The sequence below is a fragment of the Micrasema longulum genome, unplaced genomic scaffold (assembly GCF_059751315.1).
Source record: "Micrasema longulum isolate JH-2025_06_02 unplaced genomic scaffold, ASM5975131v1 h1tg000611l, whole genome shotgun sequence".
In the NCBI taxonomy this organism is placed as follows: Eukaryota; Metazoa; Arthropoda; class Insecta; order Trichoptera; family Brachycentridae; genus Micrasema; species Micrasema longulum.
Window position 1 is genome coordinate 1,331,074 of NW_028277807.1, and position 25,208 is coordinate 1,356,281.

At 32.3% G+C, this 25,208-nt stretch overlaps 2 protein-coding genes and 1 long non-coding RNA gene across 3 annotated transcripts in view; all 3 read left to right on the forward strand.

Annotated features, from left to right (window-relative positions):
* The window catches only part of LOC148280148 (uncharacterized), a 385,000-nt gene extending 375,097 nt beyond the window's left edge, over nt 1-9,903 (forward strand). Inside the window, 1 exon segment of the mRNA XM_088228832.1 lies at nt 9,671-9,903. Within this exon segment, the coding sequence (XP_088084958.1) occupies nt 9,671-9,786 (116 nt within the window). The 3' untranslated portion in view covers nt 9,787-9,903.
* LOC148280149 (uncharacterized) lies at nt 341-1,899 on the forward strand. The gene is made up of 2 exons (XR_015822684.1): nt 341-909; nt 1,015-1,899. It is a non-coding gene; the product is annotated as an uncharacterized LOC148280149 (long non-coding RNA).
* A 5,072-nt stretch (nt 9,904-14,975) lies between the features above and the next one.
* LOC148280150 (intraflagellar transport protein 74 homolog) lies at nt 14,976-25,146 on the forward strand. Its single transcript, XM_088228834.1, has 10 exons — nt 14,976-15,199; nt 17,361-17,496; nt 18,385-18,625; nt 21,994-22,187; nt 23,185-23,361; nt 23,482-23,607; nt 23,726-23,827; nt 23,923-24,243; nt 24,310-24,534; nt 24,770-25,146. The coding sequence occupies exons 1-10, from the start codon at nt 15,051-15,053 to the stop codon at nt 24,974-24,976; spliced, it is 1,878 nt and encodes a 625-aa protein (XP_088084960.1). The 5' UTR covers nt 14,976-15,050; the 3' UTR covers nt 24,977-25,146.
* The last annotated feature ends 62 nt before the right edge of the window (nt 25,147-25,208 follow it).

The following is a 25,208-nucleotide window of genomic DNA, read 5'->3' on the forward strand; positions in this document are numbered from 1 at the left end:
AATATGGGTTACGAATATGTTTCCTATAAATTAAAAAAACATATTGAAGATTAAGGAGTTTACTACTCTAATTTCGCCTTCGCTGTAGAAACACATCGAAGTACTGTTTAGCGAGATGTAGTTAACTGTACTGAGGATCCTTGGAAGAGTGGAAAAGGATCCGACGTCGGTAAAATTTCCCACAGTAAAGACAGCATTCGTATGCTAGTTACAGTTAGATATTATTTTGTGAAAGAATGTTAAACTAGCCAAAACCCTTCTGAATTGTAAACTGAAATCGAGACGATCATAATAGTTAACTATCAGAGTTATTCAATCCATTTCTAAATATTAACGAATTATATCATACATGGTAAAAATAGTAAAGGTGATTGTTGAAACAAATAAAAATTAGATACAAAATTCCGAACGCTCTCAAAGTGAAACGAAAGATATGCTTATGCCTGTCAATAGTCCGGCTTCTCCTGTATGAGTTTCCACCACCAGATCTTCACACTATAGTAAAAAAATTAGAAAGAATATACCTTTTGCAGTTAATATAAGCCTTGTACATAATGAGCAAGGCAAAAAATATGCAACTCCTTTATTAAAAAAATAAAATACTAACGATTTAAAAAATTACATTGAACCAATTAAATCCGCATTATATGAATATTATAATTATTTATTCGAAACATTAAAAAATAAACACCTTGATTCTGGTGGTCTATTAATGTACCTATCACTTTGTTCTAGGTGTCCTATAAAGGGTTTATAACACAACTAGTAAAAATCATCTAAAAAGCCCGATGGTTGAATCCTAGAGTGATCAATAATGTTGTTTTGGAAAATTCCGCATTAATTGTAATTCTTCGTAAAATTGTAGATTATTATCATGTTCGTATACCATATTCGCCTCGTGGTCTAATGGTCAACGAATTTGTCTACCACGCAACAGATTTCAGGTTTAATTCCCAGTATGATTGACAAGAAATATTTATTTTACTAGAAAAAATACATCAGGATATTTCATAGTCACAGGACTGGCACCTATAGCGTAAGACTGATCATATTACGTTCATGTAAGAACAATGCTCAAGATACGCTGCAGTGCCCTATGGTCCATTAAGCGCGGGAAGGTTATAATTAAAAAATAATACCAACGTACATAGGGCATCATAATAATTGTAAATAATAGTTTTTTTTTAATGCTGCAAAACATTAATATTCGATATCCAAGGTGAAGCATAACCTAATTTTTTTTTCAAGAACAAAAATAATTATACCTTTGTATTTTGGGAAAATTAAAGATCAAATCATATAATAAATTTTCCGATTACCTCGTATAATTTATATTTATTAGCTAATAAACGCAGATACTAATATATCGTGATATCGATTATCCAATATTTGGAATAGATTTTTGATTATTTATTATAATACGGATCGCATTGTAAATTAGTTTCGTATTCGTTCGACACGTTTATTATGTTTAATAAATCGCTAGTTTAGTCTTACTTGCGTAATAGTAATACCGTTCATTATTTTTTCAAAAAGGAATCAGGTGGAATTAGACGGTCCACATTAATTAATGTGTATGCATTAAAAATAATAACGCGAAATTAGGTGGTGGTAAATCTATCAAATTATTATTTTATGGCCTAGAAAATAAAAACGTTTTTAAAATTTTCACCCAATATGAACCGGATCAGAAGTATATATTTTATTCTTGCACTTAAAGGTAATTAAACATTTTTTTTATCATGATTTTTATTTAATTTTACTTGCTTCGGCAAGCAAGATGAAAAAAGAAAAACAAGCGTTTCACTTCAAATTAAAAATAAAAAGGCAAGCTTAGATGCGGTAAAGAGGAATTTACTCTAAGCATCTACATATCGCAACATTATGTCACAAAGAAAATCTTTAAAGGCTTTTAAAATTAAAATAATTTAACCCAAAATCAAGGTATTCTTAGTCATTTGACGTAAGACGTGAATTAGCTCCGTCTAGGGTACCTATCTACCATAGGTTTTTGTTCGACTTGTAAGTGTGTCTGGTCCGCGAATTTCTTGAAATAGTCCAATGTTGAGTCAAGGAACAGCAATTATAGCAGTGTGCTCTGCACAGGTACATTAGGTGACATGGTATTTTGTATTTTCTTACTTTGTAAATAGAAACGTTCACTTACTCTATTGTGATTCTATCCAGACAGAAAATAGACAAATGATAGTCAGTCACGACTTAATATCACCGATGGATTGTGATCGTTACACAGATTCCAGAACATGACTTCTAAATTAACCTTCTTTCTGTTATACGCACTAGATGAATAGTTCGCCAGTCACAATAAATTGTATTCAACCGATATTTGCGGTCAAGTATCGTTATAAAATGATTAGTGGAGAAATCGTTTTCCGTACCTACTCTGGTTTCGTAAACTTATCATTTCAAAGGCTACCCTTTACTTAGCTCTTTCTTGAGATTTTCTAATGTTTTATTGCTTCACTATTTAGGATTTATAGTCGTTCTCAGTTAAACGGTAAGAGAGAAAAGTTGATTTCTAACATATATTGTGCTAACTGGAGTGCTTGTAACCCAAATAATAATTATTTGAGAGTATCGCGAACATTTCTATATTTATATGCAGAACCATAGAATTAAGAATAGTCCAGAAGGAGCGTAGAATCATATTTGAATACATTAGACTGTGTCCAATAATTCCCCCACTCCGCCTTACTTCCGCCGCGTACATTCGTGAAGTCGCCGGGTAATGTTGCTTGATGGGAAAAAAAATCATAACACAAATGTAAGGTAAAAAAAAGTAATCTGTTAATTTCGCTAAAATTTTATTCTGCACGCGGAAACATTGATTGACACAACATAGTAGATAAGTAAAGTGTCATTTAATAAAAGTAATTTAATTAGTGAACTTTGAACTTAAAATATAAAACAAATTTTATTTGACATAAAACGGATATTTTTATATCATGTTAAATAATATTTGTTGTTTTAAAAATAATGTCGTTCAAATGTCCCCCACGGCGTTGTTTAATCTGAGGTCTAATTTTCATTAATTATTTCATAAGATGAGCAAAGTAGGGTAAAAAAATTTACTACCCTGGCAACATTAACAAAATTTCCATTTTGTTTCTTCGACAATCTGACAGACGGAAAAATAATTAAATTTTTAAGTAATGCCTTTGTAATATACACATTCATTTACAAATTACAGATGAAATGTGATTGCATCCTGTTTCTTTAAGATTTTAGCAGTATTTCTAAACTTTAAAAGGGCACAACATGGCATAGTTGAATTAAAATCAGGAGTTGCGTACTGAGTGACGTCTACAAAGAAACTAATGGGTCAAAACGTAAACCTACTCATTTATGAGTAGTTGAGTCGCCTTCTGTTTGATGTGCGTATGCGGTTTCTGGACTATTCTTAATTCTATGTGCAGAACATTACGACGACGACGTTCGAGTAGCCATGAAAATCGAAAATGTACGCTCCGTTTTTCCTCACTTGGCGTAACGTAACGAAGTTCGGTTTTATTCAAATAACGTTATATTACTTAACTGTTGACGCCGATAAGATACCTTAGAGACAATGGAGTATCAATCAATATGAAAAGATCCCCGCCTGTTCGGAATGGCAACAATTGACATTTATTTCCACTGCAGTCGCATACCTCAGCAGTTATTAAACCTCTGATTGTATGGGTGTGTCACATTCGCGGGACTCGGCACTAACCAATACTAACTATTCCCTAACAAAAGGTTTTGACATTTCAGGAAATGGGTTTGAAATTACTCGTCTTAAATGCGAAATTCGATAACATGATTAAAAGATTTCAGCTCTTAATTTTAAATCTTTAAGAATGCTTTATCTATTTCCAAGGCCATAAAAAACCCTTGACATTTGATGGAATAGATTTTCAAGATACAAATAATTCAACTTTTATTGATTCTAATTATTTTTACAATAAATTTTGAAATCAATACCAGTTATAATATAATCTAATTGTAATCTATAAGTTCTTACCCCACTTTTTACCTGCTGCTATATATTACTGGAAACAATTGCTTAAATTTAAAAAAAATACTGTTCGTAGGATTCAAAATACAAAAGTTGTCATATCAATCTTCAATTTTAGTCGTCGAGTAAAATATGATGCTTCTATTAGTATATTATGATAATAAATACATGTTAAACAAAAATATACATCATTGTATTAAACGCCTTATTGATTTGATGCTGATATCAAATTTACAGTCAAAAGCTTTGCCTGCAAGCAACCTTATCACGTACCTTTATGATAGAATCCAATCCTTAAAAGGTTCGACTTCTTGACTTATTCTGTTTCCTGTCGATTTCTCATTACTAGAGCTATCTTCATTCCGGTTGTGGGCAGACCCAAAACATTAAGTCATCATTAAAACAAAAGACTAAAAAACATTTCTAGTGTAGGAGGCACACCCAACGACCAGCCACTAATACAAACTGTCAGTCTTACCTGCAATGCATTATCGCTAAAAAATCATCACTTGAAGGCCATAAAATCTACTCTTGAACTTAAAAGATAATCATTTGTCTGACAATGAGAAGCTGTTGGTAAATCAGTGATCAAATGATTATTCGATATCTTGCGAAACACGTGTTTTTTTATAGATAATATTTCACCCACTGAGATGACTATCCAAGCAAATAAACATTACGCCTTCGTTAGATGTACTTTTAAGCTTGGGCGATAACATTGAAATAGCTGTATGTCCTTGGTTTTTATGTCTTATCGAAGAATACATTGCACTGCGTTAGTGCACGAATTGCAGTGTTTAAAAAAATATTTATTCCCTTTCTGGACTGTAGGCCGATTTCACACCGATCGATCGTACAAATCCACACCATACGGCAAAATTAGGATGTATTGATTTTCATCATATTGTTTTTATTTAAAAACCCTACTCAAAGATACTGCAGAAATAAATCGAATGGAGCTTAGTCAGCCACGTGATTTACTGGTTGGTGCCTATGCTGACATTAAATAAAAAAAATAAAAAAAACAATCCACCCTATGTAAATTTACCGTGCTATGTGGCTTTAAAAAATACAAATTTCATTTGAATGCAGTACGATTTTATAATTTATTTTACCAAATGTCCAAAAAACTCTAGTTTGTGTTACTCTTGTGTATACTCTTACTCTTATATAGGAACGTATTAACAACGATTGTAACGTATGAGCGATCATTTGTAAAATATTTGAAGGCAAGATAATCAGTCTTACACTTTAGGCGCCAGTCCGAGCAAGCTTTGCCGGGAATCGAACCCGGAACCTTCATATTGTAGACAAACAAATAAGTTCACCACGAGGCGGCAATTCATTTTTTTATAGACCATACGCATAGTAGTGCAATTCTCTCCCTGATATATTATCGAAAAAACATAAAGCAAATTTTCCAATCTTGCTAATTTTATTTTTCTGATGTTAATCTACTTTGTAATTATTATCTTTGTATTACCTGCACGAGAAGACCTTTCAGTAATAGTTTATGACACATCAGCATTAATTTTTAAATGTATTCATATTTACACTGGCGAATTATGTTCCTTTCTAAATATCTGTTATTAATGACAACTGTTTAAGTTCCTTAATGCTAATGATAAACGTTAACCATAAAAAATCACCGAATAATATGAACCTATATTTTTATTTAGTCAAATATGTCATTAAAATATATCAATTCTAACAGCTTTCCCATCACATATCGCACACTGCATCTGAGGACATAAGTCTCCTTGGCGGTGCTCACATACAAGGAAAAGCTGCTCTTTGCCGAACTATCTCTCTGTAACCTGGTAGCCTGAAAATCTCTGTGCTGAAAGAAGGTAATCCAGAAGTACATAATATGCACTTCATCGGATTTAGAAAAGAGTGAAGTGAATTCTTCACTGACTGGGAATAAACTGATTGGACATTGTCAATTCGCCAAAATTATTACAAAACTTTTCAAAAGCCTCGAAATTCTTTTTGGAAGCCACCAGATCTGTATATCCGACGGGACCTATAACAGGGCCACGGATAGTAAGTAGCGAGTAATTTCGGTAATCATAGAGAGGGGGAACGGGAGAAGACCACAGGATGTGTTTAAAAGACTGATTAAGATATCCGCAACAGCACGAAGGGGAATCAACAATATTAAAAACAAATAATTTGGCTTTGAATTTACTATTATTTAAATTTACCAAAATCTAAAATTAAAACTATTAAATTTCAAAAGATACAGGTCATGGCCTGATCACGTTTTGGTACTAACTTCTAATATTTAGAGAAAAAAATATTTACGAATTAAATAGATTTATCTAACCTTTTGTTTAACGGGTTATGTTTTTTATCCTTTAATGAAAATTAATCAATGTAGATAGATACTTCCCAAAATGGACAGCTAGCCTCATATAATTAAATTTCTTTAATAACAATAAATAGGTCTCGATTACCTACTATTATAGTTGCGAGAATATCGTATCGATTATTATGGTGTATATTTCAACCGACACCGTCGCGAATGGAATAAATACAGGGTGCGCAGTATTTACGTGACACTTCGGTTTAAAATAAAGCGAAAGTAAATTGAACGCAAGGCCGTCAATACAGTAATATTATTACGGGACGAATACTACCTCTACTTACAGCCGAAGTAGATAAATATAACTACTCCATAAGCATCTCAAACTGTACATTGCATTTCGTAACTTTCGTGTACAAAAGCAATATTTTTTTCCACCTTTTCAACTATTTTACAGCAGCTTTGGTACACCATTTTTAAAAGTAGTAAAAAACTGACATCCTTTCACGCGGATGAGTTATTGTTTATGACGGACGTATCTATACTTCTTTTGTCATTGTACGCACCATGATATTTCGACAACTTTTTAAAACCACAATATTTGAGTTTGTCCAAATGTTCGTACACAAAAGACTGGATTTCACCCCCTCGGGAGTCATTAAGATTAACAAATTACAACAAGCATGGAGATACCGTAAATAAGGGAATATGGAAGTCTAGGCATTTACAGGGCTTATGGCCTGTCATTGGCTGGTTTAAGTGGCCACTTTACACACTGTGTAACATTCACCGTTTTTCTAATTATTTTGTTTAGTTTTAACAGAGGTTCAATCAAATTTGACAGACAATTTTTTTTTTTCATGTTTCTCGTAAATAAATTTGTGTTAAGAAAAGATAGTGTTTATGAATACAATATTGACAAGGTATTATTTCGGCACCGTAAAATGTATTTTAATGCAAAAGCTAAAAATCGTGTTTCAAAAATTGTATTCAGAATGTTCTACCAATATTTTATTTGAGCCTTTTCCCTTCTGCATTTATTGAAGTAACACAATATTACAGTATACAATTGTGTAATTTTACAATTTATGGTAAACATCAACAACCAATCAAGACTGACAACTAAAAATATATATATATGCAGTAATGGCTTAGACGCTGAACTCGCGCACGGAAGCATTCGGCTTTGATTCCCGGTGAGAGCGCAAAAATTAAATGTGTTGTTTTTTTAAATAAATGTTCTGTGATTTTCCAGCAAATTGTTTTGTTACTGGACAAATAAATGTTCGTTTTTTACATGCCACTGTTTACTAATGTCAAAATTGTACTATTTTTATTTCGTATGCTTTATACCGCGCCATCTAAACAAAACATATTAAACGCACCGTTCATTTAAAAATCCTAACACATCTTTCAGCTAGAAAACGCATGGGTAGTTGGAATTCTAACCTTCTGATAATGTTCAGCTAGGTACGTTTAATAGTCTCAAATAGGTTGATTTAGAAGGATTTTTTTTTGCACCACAACAGGCCAGGAGGCCCAATTACAGTGGCGAATTACATCACAAAACAACCCTGGCTTGAGAAAAATCACTTTGAATTTTTGTGTTCGCACCGGGAATCGAACCCGGAACCTTCCGTGAGTGAGTCAAGCGTCTTGACCACTACACCGCGGAGGCCGCCTTGAAAATCACCTAAAAAATAATACAGTTACATTAATTAATAAAATAAGTTGTTTGAACTAGTTATTTACATACATGTGCATCCGATTTTTTTACCAAATTTATAATTTAATTTTTCTGGTTTTATAATGTGAAATAATTTTTACGTTTGCGCACGATGCAGCTCGAGAAGCGCAGATTAACTTGACTAAAATAATAACAGAAACACAAGATTCCCGATCGAACGGATAATATCAGATCTACTAATTAATACGTAGTTGTTGATCAACCATAATTACCGAGGTGTTACAGGTCGGCTTCGTGGTGTAATGGTCAGCGCGTTAGCCTACCATGCAAGGGGTCTCGGGTTCGATTCCCGATATGGTTGATATGAAATGTTGATTTAAAATGGTGTTTTTACAATAAAATATTTCATAGTCCCTGGACTGGTACCTGAAGCATAAGACTGATCATCTCACCTCCATGTAACAAAAGTTATCAAGATACGTGGCAATTGGTGTACCAATGCAGTGCCCTATGCACCATTAGATGCGGAAAGGGAATGATGATGATGGGTTACAAGTTTTCAAAAAATATATTACATTTTTTTTTTTTTTTTTGCACCACAACAGGCCAGGAGGCCTAATTACAGTGGTGAATTACATCACAGAGCACCCAGGCTTGAGAAAAATCACATTATAATTTTTTGTGTTCTCACCGGGAATCGAACCCGGAACCTTCCGTGCGTGAGTCAAGCGTCTTGACCACTACGCCACGGAGGCCGCAATATATGATTATATCATCTCCAAGTCACTCTTAGATTCGGACAATTAGGGTATTATCAATAACTGTGCATTGAATATTTCTTAAGTCATTTGTTTTCTTAGTCATAAACCGAATTGACGTGTTCGTGCTTTTTCCAAAAACTGTATATTTGAAATGTTTTGTGGTATATTATTTTATCATCTACGTGTCGTACCTAATGCATGATCTTCAATTATCATCAATTCTCTTTCTGCATGTATATAAGAGCACTTTTAATGGCTTGCACATTGGATACATAAATCTCTTGGCCTGGTCAATTATATTATTCAACCCATGTTTTTGATATGAAAGTTCTAATATTATAAATTTTTGTTAAATTGATTTTAGTAATAGAAACGATACGTTTTAATAAAATACAGAAATTTAAATATTTTTTAAAAAATAATGCTTCACAATAAATAGTCCATTTTAAATGCTGAAAATCCATGTATATTCAACTACTGTACTCAAAATCCACTAGCTTACTAGAAATATGCTAGCACAAAATTTGTAACTCAAAATTTAAAACCTTAACAAATAATAATTACGATAATACCCCAGTTTCTGTATTAGTATAGTACCCTTTTTACTTTTAGTAAAAAGTGTTTATGTAAAGGTTGATTTTAAAATTTTATTTGTAAGCATAATAAATAAAATTTAAAAATCAACTTTTATTTTAAAATTAAGTTTTTCAATGTCTACAACATTATGTATAAATATAACCGTGATCCTTATACGCAAAATATCAATTTGTTGGATGCATAGGAATTTTTCAAAATTTCATTTAAATATATGTAAAAAAATATACATCTAATAAATATTTATTCCCTTTGAACATAAATACATTTTTAAAGTCTTTTAACGTTTTTTAATTTTTTTACAGATTCGGACCACCTAGAAATATCGCCATATAATCAGATCTACGGTAGACTACCCCTTCCTACCAGAGGGTTCATCCCCCAGCAGCAGAGACAGATGTTCATCGGGGAGTGGGATTAAACTTTCCATCAGCATCCCGATGCTAATCCTACTATACGATTTGCGGTACTCTGTACATACCCCATGCCATAATAAAGGACTTGCAGCCCCAAAGATTATTAAATGCAAAAAAGAAAACTTGAAGCATCGATAAAAATTGTAGGTTCATTCCTTAAACATCCTTCACTAACTTATTTATGTATCTGAGAGACATGGAAAAATTTTACCGCAAAATGCCATTTGAAGACGAAAGTGAGTGTGGAACTATAATATTGTGTAGTGTTAATTATCACATGAAAAAACTTGTTTAATTTTATAAACTACAATATTTAAATGATTTTTTTAGATATTGCGTGAATTTAAATACATTGGACGTAACAGTGTAATCATGTTTATAATGATACTGTAATATTTTGATGTGACAACTTAGTTTATTATTATTCATAGCGTTTATTAGGTATTATTAACTTTTACCGCAATTTACTGCCATTAATCTTTCATTCGTTTTCATGAAAAACTCCCATAAAATATATTTTTATATTGCAACTTTGAAATCAAATTGTTATTTTTTTCATAATGACCGCTCATCTTTAAAAAAATAATTAAACACAGTTTTCATATTGTTTTGCAAAGTTAAACTATATTGTGTACCTATTTAAACAATTTTAACCACCGTCAATTAAAAAATATTTTTTACTTAAAGTATTACCTGCATGTTTGCAATATCTTCAAAACTGTATTAATTAATCGACTGATCATAGACGATTAAAATAGAATTATGCATTTTAGAAACATGGTAAATTTGAGTGTGTACTGTAAATATTAAATTGATAAATATGATAGTTTCAATTGATTTTTGTAATCTTTTATGAAATAAATTATAAAATATGTTTAGAAGTTAAGTATTATAATAAGTTATGAATATTACGAAATATTGCAATAATTAATGCAACCGTGAAATAAAAATGGATTCAATACTCAGAATAAAATATTAGGTTACGTTATTAACCGTTCCCAAACCAAATGGTTTTTTTAAATGATTTAAGATTTTTTCAATTTGAAAAATTACTTTTATAGATCATAAACGGCTACTAAATTTATTAACTTCAGTATTATTATGGTCGTCACAAAGTAATTATTTTGCGGCACTTTATGCCACTTAAAGTGTCCGTTTAAGTCCCCATTAAAAATACAATAATATTAACATGGTGTTACTAAAAATAAGTAGTCTTTATGCGATATCGAATATTTATATGTGTAAATAAATAGTGTAAAAAGTATTCCATAGTGTTTAAAAATCTTCAGTAATAATAATTTATTTTACTGACAAAACGTATACAATGTATGGCATGAAAATAATCATTGTTCGTTTTATGCAACGCCAATATTTTAAGTAATTTAATTAATCTTATATGTCGTAACGAAGCACTGCCGTAACTCAACATGAATAATTAGTAATTAATTACGAATAACTTAATTGTAAAGCATCTAAGCGCATTGTTTACTTAACAATATAATTTCATATTTTTTGTCTCACTTATGACTGAAAGTGTTACCCGTAATACGTGCATCGATTGTGAAAACGATAAAATGAAACTATTGACACTTGATTGAAAAGAATATTGATTTCGTTGAGTTGTTTGGGCTGTCATAGTGCTACCATTTCAATAAATATTTTCGAAAAAATTCTCGTTTTATAAAAATTGAAATGTGTCCGACATATTTGTGGACAGCGATTTAAATTTTGAGATTCGTACGTAAATTATATTTTGCAAGTAATAAAAAATAAACATGGCAAACGATAAAAAAAAGCGAAGATTGTTAATTTATACATTCTTTAAAATACTTGTACAGGTCAACTTAATAATTCAAGTTCCCTTATTGAAAACTGGAATAAAGGAAGGCTTACAGTTTTAAGAGCGTTACGTGAAGTGAAGCCTATATTGCGCCATCCTTATATAATATGACTCTTTTTGTTGATAAAAATCGTCTTTGAATTTTCGCTCTTTTTTTCAAGTGAACTGTTTGAAATTTAAATCCATTAATCATCTATGACAACAGGGGTGGGACATTGTGTATCATTTAATAAGTTACTAAGAACGCAGCATCACAGAAACGAAGGTACCTTAAAAGTACTTTAACCCTTATTTTGGTAGAAGGTTTTTTTTTACACATTTGATAGTTGAAAAGGCTGCAGAATCTCAGTCATTTTTTCATATTGAAACAAAGACTTAAGTCAAGATTTATTATGAATTGTGATAATGCCGTTAATAACGACAAATAAGGTAAATCAGTTTTAACTGAATGCTGTTTTACTCAAAAAATTAGATCATATGGATCCTAAACGATACATTGCCAAGGAAAGGGTTCGCTGTTAACGGTGAAAACTGGCGAAAAACTGAAAACTCCTTAACTGCCTTCGGAATTTAAGTATTTTATTTTATACATAGATTGTCATTATTAAAATGCGGATATTTTGTTTAAATACAAATACCTTGGACGCATTTCAACATCAAAATCTGGATAACTCATCTGCCAAAAAAACATTATCTTCGAATTACGTTTATTTATCTTCATTAACAATGTAATATTAAAATATTACAAACATTAGCTTTTGTAATTTTTTCTACGAGATTGAGGAAACTATTGTATATTATTCTACATTAAAATAAATATTTTAGTCTTACTGATAATAAACATTTATAATAAAAACAGTATAATGTCACAAATTGTGCATTGTATTAACTGATTGTATAATTTAACTTATGTAACCTCTAGTATTAGTCGGGTGTTGGAAATCATATTTTTATGTTTGTATCATTAAATAGATAAACAATTATAATATTCGAGACTTTTATTTGTATGAAAATTCCTACGATGATTTTCAGCGGAGGCTAATAAGTACGTTGAACTAAATTTGCCTGAGGGAAATGGTCTTTCCAGACTTATAATTTCTACATTTACATTATTTAGTTAGCTATTTATTATAATAATGGAAGGTGCGGAGATATTAGAAGCTGATGAGAGCATTCCACTTTTGAGGATTGCTGATTGAAGAAAAGCTCCTAACTTGCTGCATTTTGTCGGTTGATGAAGAAAAAAAAACTTTCTACGATTGGAGATTCATTTGTGGGCATCAATTATGAAAGCTATCTTCATTTGTACATATCGAGACGGAATACTTAACTTCTGTACTATCTGTATCTTCTTCGGTATGTTCTACCTACGAAGGAAATACGGAAGTTTAGTTATTTACAGGGATTATGACCTGTCATTGGCTGGTTCAAGTGGCCATTTTCCACACTGTGAACATTCAACATTCTGCCTATATTTAAGCATCCACATTTCCTCGAATCTTCCATCTGTTGACTTTTGTGAAATAAAAGAGCTAAAATCTTTGGAACTGTAGATTTTTAAACATAGGCAGAATGGTGAATTTTATTTAATTTTATTTATTAAAAGAAAACAACAGCCATTACAACAAAAAAAAATATTATAAACAAATAAACCAAATTAGGCCAATTATAGTTTTCTAAACATTACTAAATACAATGTAAAAAAAAGAAAAAAGCGTACATTGAAATAGCCACTCCGCATCATTCCACGCGTAAAAAATAAATAAAATATTACAATAATAATTAAATAATAAAAAATAAATAAAAGAAAAAGTTTTTTGTTTACTCGGACTTAAAAATCCTTTCGTCGGCGGATCCATACGGAGTAATACGGAGCTATCAGTCCTCCTTTCTTTCTTCTTTCAAACAGGAGAAAATAATTACAACACTAAAAAGTGTACAAAAAAATCAAATATAAGGTAGGTACAGTTAGATTAAATTACAATTATTAGTGAGAAAATATATATCTATTTCGACAAAAAACGAGTTATAATTATTTAAAATTCTGGGCAAAGATGCACTCTTATTATTATTCGGGCTTGAAATACCAACATGAAATAATTGTTGCAGCCGAGTTGTACGTTGAGGGGTACGAGTTTTAACTTTCTCAAGCAGTTGAGGGCAATCTAAGTTGTTATTGCATATTTTGTAAAGGAAAACGGTATTATTGATGATTCTTCTAGATTGTAAGGTATCGATTTTGTGATGTACTGCAGCTTCTTCATGGTTATTGAAACGTAAATATTGACGATAGTTTAGGTGATTCAAATTTTTTTTTGAATTCTTTCAATTCTTAAAATATATTTGGAATATTGAGGAATGTTACAAAGTGTGTAAAGTGGCCACTTAAACCAGCCAATGACAGGTTATAAGCCTTGTAAATGCCTATTCCCTTCTCAAAAAATTTTTCCCTCTGTTATAACAAATTTAGATATTATGTATTGTCGCAAAAATGTTTTCTTTTTATGTAGGTAACGTCCCAAATGAGTTTTTTTTAAACTTCAGTAGCTTAATCACAAATAACTGTCGACGTGCTAATAAGCGACGTGATTACAATTTCTCACCATGGTTGTTTATCGTATTCGCGATCACAATGCAACATCCGTGAACACCTAATATTCAATGTTAAAGTATTTACGTTCCGCGACGTATAATCCTGTTGCGCAATCACATATTTGAATTTCACCGGTGTAAATATGGAAAATATTCCAAAACTGCTATTTTTATTTATTCATTTATTATTTATCAAGGTATTTATTGCATTTAGCCGGCGGTTGGTAAGCCAAATGTCAAGAAAAGCAAACGCAATAGTAATTGTAATTTAATATTAACTTTTTTGTAGTAGATACTTCTTACTATTTCTCAAATGCAATATATTGTATTATTTTTTATAGTAAACGCCGATTTTTCGGCAATGAACTGTATTTATTTTCGAGGAAAATATAAAACAAACCGACTCGAGCGTTGACTTAGAGACTACACACGCGTTGACTTAAGCATGTTCATTGTGATCGCTCAAATGCTTACCACGTTTTTAAGCAAGTCGATAGTTATTTGTGATTGAGCTACAGGGGTGCTATTCTGAACCGCTCTCGTGGCCGTAGAAAACACTTTTATTTCATGTGTTTTGTATGTAAATAGAGAGCTTTTGGAATATCACTCCTGACAGGGAGTATAATATCCTTAGAGTATATACATATATATATACTCTAAGATAATATCTTGAAATCGAGATACTAGAGACATCTATTGCCGAAGCGAACAAACAGGCTTATTTATAGTCCGTTGCCATGGCAACATTTTCACAACAACACAAGCACGATAGCAAAATACGCGTGAGTGGTATTACCTTTGGTGGGAGGTAATTATCAATATATCACCTGCTAAAATATGGATTATCCACAAAGCGGCCGCCAGACCTCTGTCAGATGGCGCGCGGACGTTGCAGAATCCGAGTGGGAAAACAGACCAACATCTAGGAGAGGTCTGTACGATAGGCCAGCGCAAATAAGCGCCAGTATTCAAAGTAATCATCGGAGGCAAGTAACTTGAATTTATAATTATCACTATCCACAAAAATACATCCATCTATATTTCATTAATATTTTCCATCTTTTTTGTGTGGAATAGTGCGCAAAATGCCAATGCCTTAAATGAATGACAATCTATTTGATGCTATTTTAATTCATTTCTATGACAACGAAATAAGTTGATATACCTAAACCGAAGAGGTATAATAAATATACACGTTATTCCTTACTAGCTACATCTAAGATGTAGAAAATATTGCGTAGCCCTTAACGATTTGAAAAAAAAAAAGAAATCGCAAATCACGATACACATAAATTTAGATATACATATTGTCTTAATTCATGATAATTTATTTACTTCTGTGCATTCTGGGTAACTCGTAAATATAGAAACGACACTGGCTGCCAGCTGTCGAAATTTTGAAAAATACACTTATAAATTAATATCTTACCATAAACTAATTATCTACTCATTCCATAAATTGGATTGTAATTACAAATAAAACTCAAAATCATTTTTGTCACATTCGACGGCGTATTTCTCTACAGCGTCATGACTGATTTTTAAAATATTTTTAGTTTTATTTTAAATATTGAAGTAGGGCACACATAAACATGTTATTTTGTGTGCTCTAATAATAATGTATAAACATTATATATTTATAAAAATAATTATTTGTGTATTTATGATTCACCAAAATATTTTTCAATTTTGGGGGCAATTTTTAACGATTTGTAAATAACTCACTATTGGAAAATGGTAATAAAGTTGTGGTAGAGTGGGGTTTGAACCTCGGACCTCTGATCTGTGAGTTCGCGACACTAGCCACGGGACCACAACCCGGTTCAAAAAAAAAATATGATAAAAGTTCGTTAGAGAATGAGGGAACAAAAATCAATGTCCTGTATGAAAATATTAAGTTCTTCGAAATGAAATCCATTTTCAGGAGAAGTGTACAAGTTTGGATTTCGTCTAAGGGAAGATATTATAATTGCAGAAGATTACTGCGAGACATTGCATGGATTTATATACTATTAAAAAACACGCTTAAACAAACGACGACAGATTATTGAAATCGATGTTTAAGTAATAATTTTTATTTTTTGGTATTATGCATGCTTCCACTTTCCATTATGTTGTATCCCAACTCAACACAGGGCTCTTGGTCCCGTAGAGCTAGGGACACGTTATTATTTTTTCGTTATATGTATCTTTGTATGAATTAATAAATAATTAGCCACGAATTGTGATGCCATTTTCTTCGCGCCCATAACGAGCTTATTTAGTTAGGTATACGTCATTGACCTAAACAATATTTCATTCGGACGATTTAACTTGACAGTATGTTCAGCGTGTCCAAATCTTTGTAAACAAAAAACTGGATTTTACCATTGATTGATATTTATTATTTAAACTAATATAAATATTTTTTTAAATAAATATTTTATGTTAGCCATATCGGATATTGAATCCAAGATCTCTCGCATGGTAGGCAAATGCGCTGACCAAATATGTCAAAAAAAGTTGAAAGTTAAGAAGATACCTACATTGTTAAATATTTGTTAGTAAAGATACTAAATTTTTATAGTATAGAAGTTTATTGTAATATATAAAATAAAAGTTAATTGAACGCGTCATTCGATGGTTTGTTTTTTTTTATAAACATACATTGCAATACATATTTTCAGTTTAAATTTGTATTTTTCAATATAAATTTGTTTACTTAATCAAATGTTTTTAATAACCATTTGAAGACAAAAAAAAAATAAGTAAAACGATGTAAAACAGCGTGAAAATGTGATAAAAAAGAAAATGAAACAATGATTAAAATTGACTGGTACCTATTTCAACAGAAATAAAAAACAACACAGGACCTGTGACCTGTCATTGGCTAGTTAAAGTGGTCGATTTACAAGCTGTGTAACATTCATCATTCTACGTATGTTTGAATTTTCCCGTTTCGAGGAGGTTCTTCTATTGGAATGCATGTCAATTATGATAAAATCCTCAAAGGCAAATCCAACACGTTATGCACTTTTTGAGTGCGAAAATAAACAGTTTTTCTTCAATACTTTGTTGAGTTGGGTACAAATATTTTTAGACAAATACTGAATGCATCAAAACAGGTTTTCAGACTCTCGAATACCTGTCTGAAGTGTTGATTTTTAGGAAAAGCGCAATGCGTCCAGGGTCGGCATACAGAGGAGGGACGGCTTCTCGCCTTACCAGTAACAGTTTTGGGGCTCCTCCCCCTACAGCGGCTGTCCTGAGGATGGGAACTGGTTCCAGGAATACCATCAACATGGTAAGTTTGCGGCTAATATTCTCATATTAAAACACTACATCAGAGAATAACCTCTTTTTGGACACATACAACATACATACAAATACATACACATACATCCATATATACAGGTGTCCCAGAAGTCGACGTCAAGCCGGAAATGGATGATCTATCTATCGGATATCTACAAGACTTAGATTTTTTTTACACTTTTCTCACAACTAGCATGACTTGCTCTATCATCCGTTTCCGGCTTGACGTCAACTTCTGGGACACCCTGTATACATACACATATATACACACATAAAAACTTTTTTTTTCATCGTTTTATATTTACTTACTATTTCTTCTTCTTCTCTTCCTTCCCTATTTTCCCATCTCACTTCCTTTCACCCCTAGCGAACTGTACTATTTGTTTTTTTATATTTTTGTTTCTATATGAAACCCATTATTGGTCTTGTTATTTTTTGTTATTCTTTATGTATTGTTTATTGCTATGACTGTGCTGGTTTCAAAAATAATTTAATAAATAAATAAAGTCTTTTGTAAAGATTGTCTAAATCTTTTGTTTAGTTTTGTTTTGTTTGGTAGTTAATTAAATAATTTCAGTCCCTGGTTTATTAGTCTCGACTGTCCTTGTCTCGTTTTAGAAAGTTGTATATGATATTGTTCTGATATTCTCGTATTGTGTCCATGTTTACTAGGTACATTTCTTTTCGAGTTATAATTCTTCGTCTACAATTACATCAGTGGCTAATTTTAAAGATTCTAGTTGAAAGAGTTCAGTTACATTAAATTCTTTAGTTTGTTTAAAGAGTTCTTTAGTTGCTGTTAAATAAGGGAAGTCATATAGGTACTAACTTCAATCAATAAAAACACGATGTTCAAAATTACGTCATTTTGTTTTAGATGGATCGTCCGATAACTCAGCAGGGGCTGTCGGGGCTGCGGACGGGCACAAGTACTGGAGTCAGCAGGACGAGGCAGCTCCGAGACAAGCGATACTGGGAGGAGGAGTTGGGGGGCAGAATCAGGGCGCTGGCTGCGGAGGTGGAACGGCTGCACAAGGCGGCCGATACGGCAGCCAGGGAGAAGTCTGCCAACAAGCATTACGAAGCCAGGGGGAAAGAACTCGCGCGAGAGCTTACAGGTAACTAATTTGCATTATTCTTCATCATCGCGGTTTTATCTTAATGTCAACAAGTTCAACTTTCAAATTGACGTTTGTCTTTTTTCTACATCCAACTAATAGGAATGTCTTAATCAGAAATTTTAATATTTCCCATCTTGATTCTCGGCAATCACAATGGGAATTTCCAACTTTTTTTCCCCTTAATCTGTCAGCGGTTAATGTCTCTAAAGCTAGGGTTTCCTAGGACAGCGGTGCCAGTATCTTAACGGCCGTAGTGAACGATAATGCGGTAGACAGCCGTCGTAACGGTGATTAGAGAGTGGTTTCCTAAGAAAACAGTGTTATCAACAACGTTTTTCTAGGAAACCACTCTCTAATCACCGTTACGACGGCTGTCCAGCGCATCACCGTTCACTACGGCCGTTAAGATACGGGCACCGCTGTCCTAGGAAACCCAAGCTTTAAGCTAGGGTTTCCTGGGACAGCGGTGCCCGTATCTTAACGGCCGTAGTGAACGGTGATGCGGTGGACAGCCGTCGTAGTGGTGACTAGAGAGTGGTTTTATTTTTTAATGGTGTTATCAACACCATTTTTATAGGAAACCACTCTCTAGTCACCGTTACGACGGCTGTCAACCGCATTAATGTTCACTACGGCCGTTAAAATACGGTCACCGCTGTCCTAGGAAACCCGAGCTTTAGAGGTTATCCTGTTTCTTTGTTTTTGTTTTTATTTGTTTATTTGGGAAAAAAAACAACAGCTTTTACATATAATCAATATGGAAGATAAGGGTACATTGGAACTTAAGTTGTAAAAACAGTCAATAATCATTTCTGAGTTATGCTGTGTCCTGTCGACTTTCTTGTCAACGTTTAGGACAATATTACTACATCCGTCAACCGTCATCTAAGCTGACGATATTTGTACATTCTTCCTTTTTAACTTCTTCACCTAATTATACATTTGTCCACCTCATTGTTAAAAGCTTGGCACATTTTTTTACCATCGGAGTTTGATCTCCAAGATATTCAAAAGGTGTTTATTAGGTACGTGCTATAAATAACCATAAATTTCATAAGGTGGTTCTAAACTGCAATATTTTATGTTCCTGGACCGGTACCTGAAGCGTAAGGCTGATCAGCTTAACTTTATATGACAGGTGATCGATATACGCTGTATTTAGTGTACCATAGCAGTGCCCTATTCACCATCGGGTGCGGATAGGGGTGTGTAGTAAATGTTTAAAACAAATAATAATACGGAGTAATAACCTTTTTGTCCTCGTCGTACAGTATCTACGATACGTAGGGTTCCGAGATTGATTTCAGCTGTGACAGTCTGAAAAAATTAGATAAAAATGCGTTTTTCACTACTTTTCTACCTCATAGTCTCTGAATCGGTATCCTAAGCTAATGACTGATCATTTCGTTTTGTAACAATCGATCGAGATACGCTGCAATGAGGAAGATCAGTGTTTTTTTATTTTATTAATAGACTATTAAACTAAGCCAAAAATCAATTAAAATGTTTGTATGAATCGTATTATTATCGCTATATGATTGTTTAAAGTTTTGTATTTTTTAATTAGTTAGCATGTGACGTCTCAAGTTCTCTTTCCCTTCTTCTAGATGAGTACGAAGTCATTATAAGGGAACACCAAAAACTGAAGGCGTTTCCACAACGGAGTAGGAAATAAAACTGAAACAGTGTCATAACCCGTTGTAACCTTTAAGACATTAAACAAAAACGGGAAAACTACACCGTTTAACCTAGCCGGACCGAAGGGGGGGCTTCGAATCCCCCATAGACCGATTTGGTCAATTTCACTTTATGTACATAAGCATTCGTCAAAAAAAAATACACAAATGAGTAAAATATGTGTACGCGAAAACATGAATAAATTATTGCACGGTCATAAACACTTTTAACATTTTATTCTCCTGATTCCATATACAAGTAGGCGCTGGGGTCTTTTGGTCCCCCCGTTCGGATCATTTGTAATTTTTGGATACTTCTTAGTGAGGGAAAGGTTAAAAACAACTGCGTTTCAAAGAACCCTGTTTAAATTTTGCTGGGTGCTGTTTTTTAAGTTTTTAACCCATCCATCCAGACTCCATACAATATTATCAGAATTTACATACAGTAATGAGGCACTTGATTAGCTCACAATTTCTTTAAAATGCCGACCCTGCCGTTTGATCCTTTTTGATAATAATTCATAATAAGCACTTCTATAACTAATATAATATTTTTAAAATAAAAGGAATGCCAAGTTTACCAAGTGGCTCAATTTTAGTATAAGTGTAATTGAATTAATAATGTGCAACGAGTTCCATATAATACGGTAGGTAACCAGAAAATGCAGTGCATACGATGTATTGTCAACAATAAACAAGGTAGGTATGACAATACGCGTGCGTTGGTTCAAAACGCACATACATAAATATTATATATGCACCAACAGAATATATAAATACGAATATCATATAAGATTGATTTAATTCGAACAATAAAGATCAGGGGTCACAAATAGTTGGCCCGCAATACAATAATTATTTACAATATTGATAATTTAGTGTGGGTAATTTATTATAAATGTCAAATTAATATTAATGTTCATATAATACATACTTATTCCATAAAATAAGGTTCCTATAAAATACATTAAATAATAATTTAAAAAACGTTTTAGAAAATTAGCAATTTTTTGTTTCTTAATTAACAAAAAATTAGCAACGGAAAAACTATAATTATTTTTTTTAAATATATTTATAACATAATATTTAAAGCGATAAGAGAAATGGGAAGCCAAAAATATTATTGTATAAACTTAAATTGAAAAAAATAAATAAAATACAGGTGTTATGTTTGGAATATTTTTACTGGTCACTTGTATGATTTTTGTTCATAAGGTGAGGTGAGCTTCGTCTGGTATATATATTTTACAATATAGGCATAATCCTTGTGCCAGAAGTTTATTCAGATAGTTCGGATAGTCACTTGACGTTGAATTTTCTTTCTGGTATCTTGTGTTCTTTTTCTGCTTTACTTCTTTCTTCCGCACCACCTTCAGCGCAGGCGAAAAGTTGATCACGGATTGTGGTAGTAAAATCGAACAGTCGTAAGTTGCACAGGTCGCAAGTCGACGAATAGCAGTACCATAAAGTATAAATAAGAGTTATTTCTCTTCTGTGAACCCAATGAGTAATATAAGTTGGATTTCTCTCCAGTAAATTAATGCATAGTATTTTCGTATCCCCATCTAATGTAAAAATTAATTACCTTAAATTAAATTAATAACACCTACTACTATCCAAAACGGACTGGTACTGATTTGGAAATCAGTAAGACATTATTAACTTAATGTGTGATTATACTTTGGACAGATTTGCAAGGGCGATTGACTGACTACAACTTGACTGCTCAAATGCTGACTGCAGCGGATATAACAGCAATCCAAAGACAAACTAGCGAGTTGGAGGCGTCTAACAGGCAAATATCAGAAGAACTCGAAATGGTGTTCGCTGAAAGGCAACGGAAGGAAGGACAACTCCGACAAATCACAGATCAAATGAAAAAAGTAAGGCAATAATTATTTTAAGGACCAATTTGCAAGCATTAGGTAAAACTGTGAATCTGAAATTAGGGTATGTGATTAGTATACGAAATTCCAAATATTCGTATGTTTTAGGTTTTAATAAATAGGTAAATAAATAATAAACGCCAATTTTGTCAGCATTGAAACTGAAACACTAGGTAGGTACATACAGAAAACCCCTAAAATTGTTACAACATTTCAAGTAGGTCGGTAGGTATGTAAAATGTTTATACCTATCTACAGTCCATTCACATCTTGAATAACCTTTGATTATGTGTGTGTAACAGAAAGTTTTCATATAAAACATTCAAATATGCTTACTTACATTAGCCAAAATTGTATGTTTACTTGGATAACCGATAAGTACCAACACATTTTTCTTTCTTGCAGTGTTTTGTCAGGTCCCCCCGACACGACGTTGGTAATCACTATTCACTCTTATATTCCGCAGCCAGAACTCACTGGCTATTGGCTATTAAACATTTCGTCATGATCGTAGAACAACAGCACATATGATTTGCTTCAACTTTACGTGTAAACTTTTCGTGGGAGCAGTTTAATTTCTTTTTTGACACTTTATGTTACGAATTGATAATACTTGATAAGTACAAAAGTATGCAATTTGATACTTGGGTTAGTTATACATACAATATTTTTTTGAAGCCTTAAATATAAAGCCTTTATATAGGTAACAAAAAGAAGAACAAAATATAATCGTCAATGTCGCTTTTTTCGCACATTCATCGTTGTTCTACGATCACAGCGATTTGAACACATAAATTTTAAAGCAGGTTTTAACTTATATAATAGGTACCTACTACCTACCTACAAATTACAAATTAATGTCATTCTTTATAATCTTTATACACGGCAGGCAGATTCTACGTTTTTCGAATGTGGGGTCTGGTTTTATTTAGCATTGCAGTTCCTAAATCAACTTTGTAGCATATAAATAACTGAACAAAACCATTAATTACAGGAGCAAAGTACAGTTGATGAACTGATTAACGAAATGACTCCAGTGGAGAAAAACCAATATCTTCAACTACGAGATGTAGCAAGTAGTTTACTGGATGAAGTAGAACAAACGAGATCACAGCTAGAGGAAATATCAAAAGCAAAAAATGATCTTGAAAAACAAATATCTATTTCACAGGTAAATCAAAGTAATTATTGTAGTCACCAAATCTTTGAGCAATGAATTGAGAATGCATATAGGTTATTTTGTGAATACTCTATATGTTGCATAAATAAGTGCACCTTTTATATTTTATAGATGAAAATTCACATGGTGGATTTAATCAGAAAACTAATGCTAGCAGAAGAAAAAAAGAATGAATTAAAGGAAGAAATGAGTAACAAGCTACAACCAGCACAAGAACGAGAGCAACTTTTAGCTCAGGTAATCACTGAATCTTAATAATAGTGATGTACGAGTTACTGCTTCCGATTGTTCTTGGAAACAAATTATAACAAAGACTCAACATCAGAATAAATACTTTCATAATTAATTGATTTAGGTGCGAGAAGATAATGCTGCAATATCAACGATGGAAAGTAATGCCCAGTCAGTAAAAGAAGAAATAAAACGAGCACAAGACCTCCTTGAACAAGCTGAACAGGTACTAAATACAATCGAAACTTTTTTTTTTTATTAAATGTTATTGTGAAATAAAACATTGAATTACCTACTTATGTTTTTTTTTTTGCTATGTAGGATTTAGAAGAAGGTCAATCAGAACGTCATCAAAAGTATAGAGAACTTAAAAAACGTGAAGAAACTATGGAACTGTTCATGTCATCCTTTGAACAAAATATGTTAGATGAAAAAGCCAAGATCGGTCAACTGGAATCAGATATCGTATTTGCTTTGGAGCACACGAGTTCCAATCTCGATCAAATGAATTTCGATGAAATAGATTCACTTAAGCAACGAGATGGTGGCTACAGTTCTATGTCTGGAACTGATGGTGAAAGTAACAAATCCGTTGAAAGCCTTGCTAAAGAATATGGAAGACTTGAAGCGCAATTGAAAAAGGTATTGTTCCTAATTATGTTTCTGGGTTAGAGTTTTATGTAACCTAACTATTTATTTTTTTCTCAGACTCAAGACACTCGTGAGAGACTGGCGGCTGAAGTAAGTGCTCTACCAGAAAAAATAGCGGCATTACATCAATCTATAGATCAATTTTCCGATCTTGACACATTAAGGACTAATGGAGCAGCTAAGAGACGGCAACTCAAGGAAGAAACAATAGCTTTGAAAGAGAAATTAGCACCTACAGAAAGTGCAGTACAGGAAGCATCTAAAAGATATCGGGAACTTCAGGTATTTACTTATTTGGTATGGAACTATTCTTTAAAGATCATCCAGTTTATTAACCATTTATGCAATTTAAAGTTCACAGTATTATTTTTTCTCTATTTTTCATGTTAGATACTAAAAAAATAGAACCATTAAGGTCGTTCTCTTCTAATAAATTTTATTGGATATTAAAGCGTTGTAATTTAAAATGATTTATTTGCGAGGTAGATTTAACGAAGTTGTTATAATAATGTTACAGAAACAATTAGATGGAAATGAAATGTATAGCCAGTTGAATGCGATGGAAGAAAAACTGGCGACCTTAGAGAACAATAACACCGCTCTTCGTGAAGACATTGCTTCAATAACTATCAAAACTGACTATGAACCGATAAAAAAACAAGTATTTGATGTGCTAGAAAGTATTAATGAGAAACTTAAAATATCACACAGTAATATTTTTTAAACAATTAGGAATGTGTTATTATACCTTTAGATGTTTTTAATTTGTAATAACTGTTTGATAGATATCATCACTTCAAATATCTTGTGCACATTGCATACATAATATTATTTCAAATGATGTAGGTATTAAATGTTTTTGAATAAATAATATTGATAATTTAAATACTAACTGAAATTAATATAATATAATTCAATAAAAATAAATTCATTTCACAATTACATATACATTCATT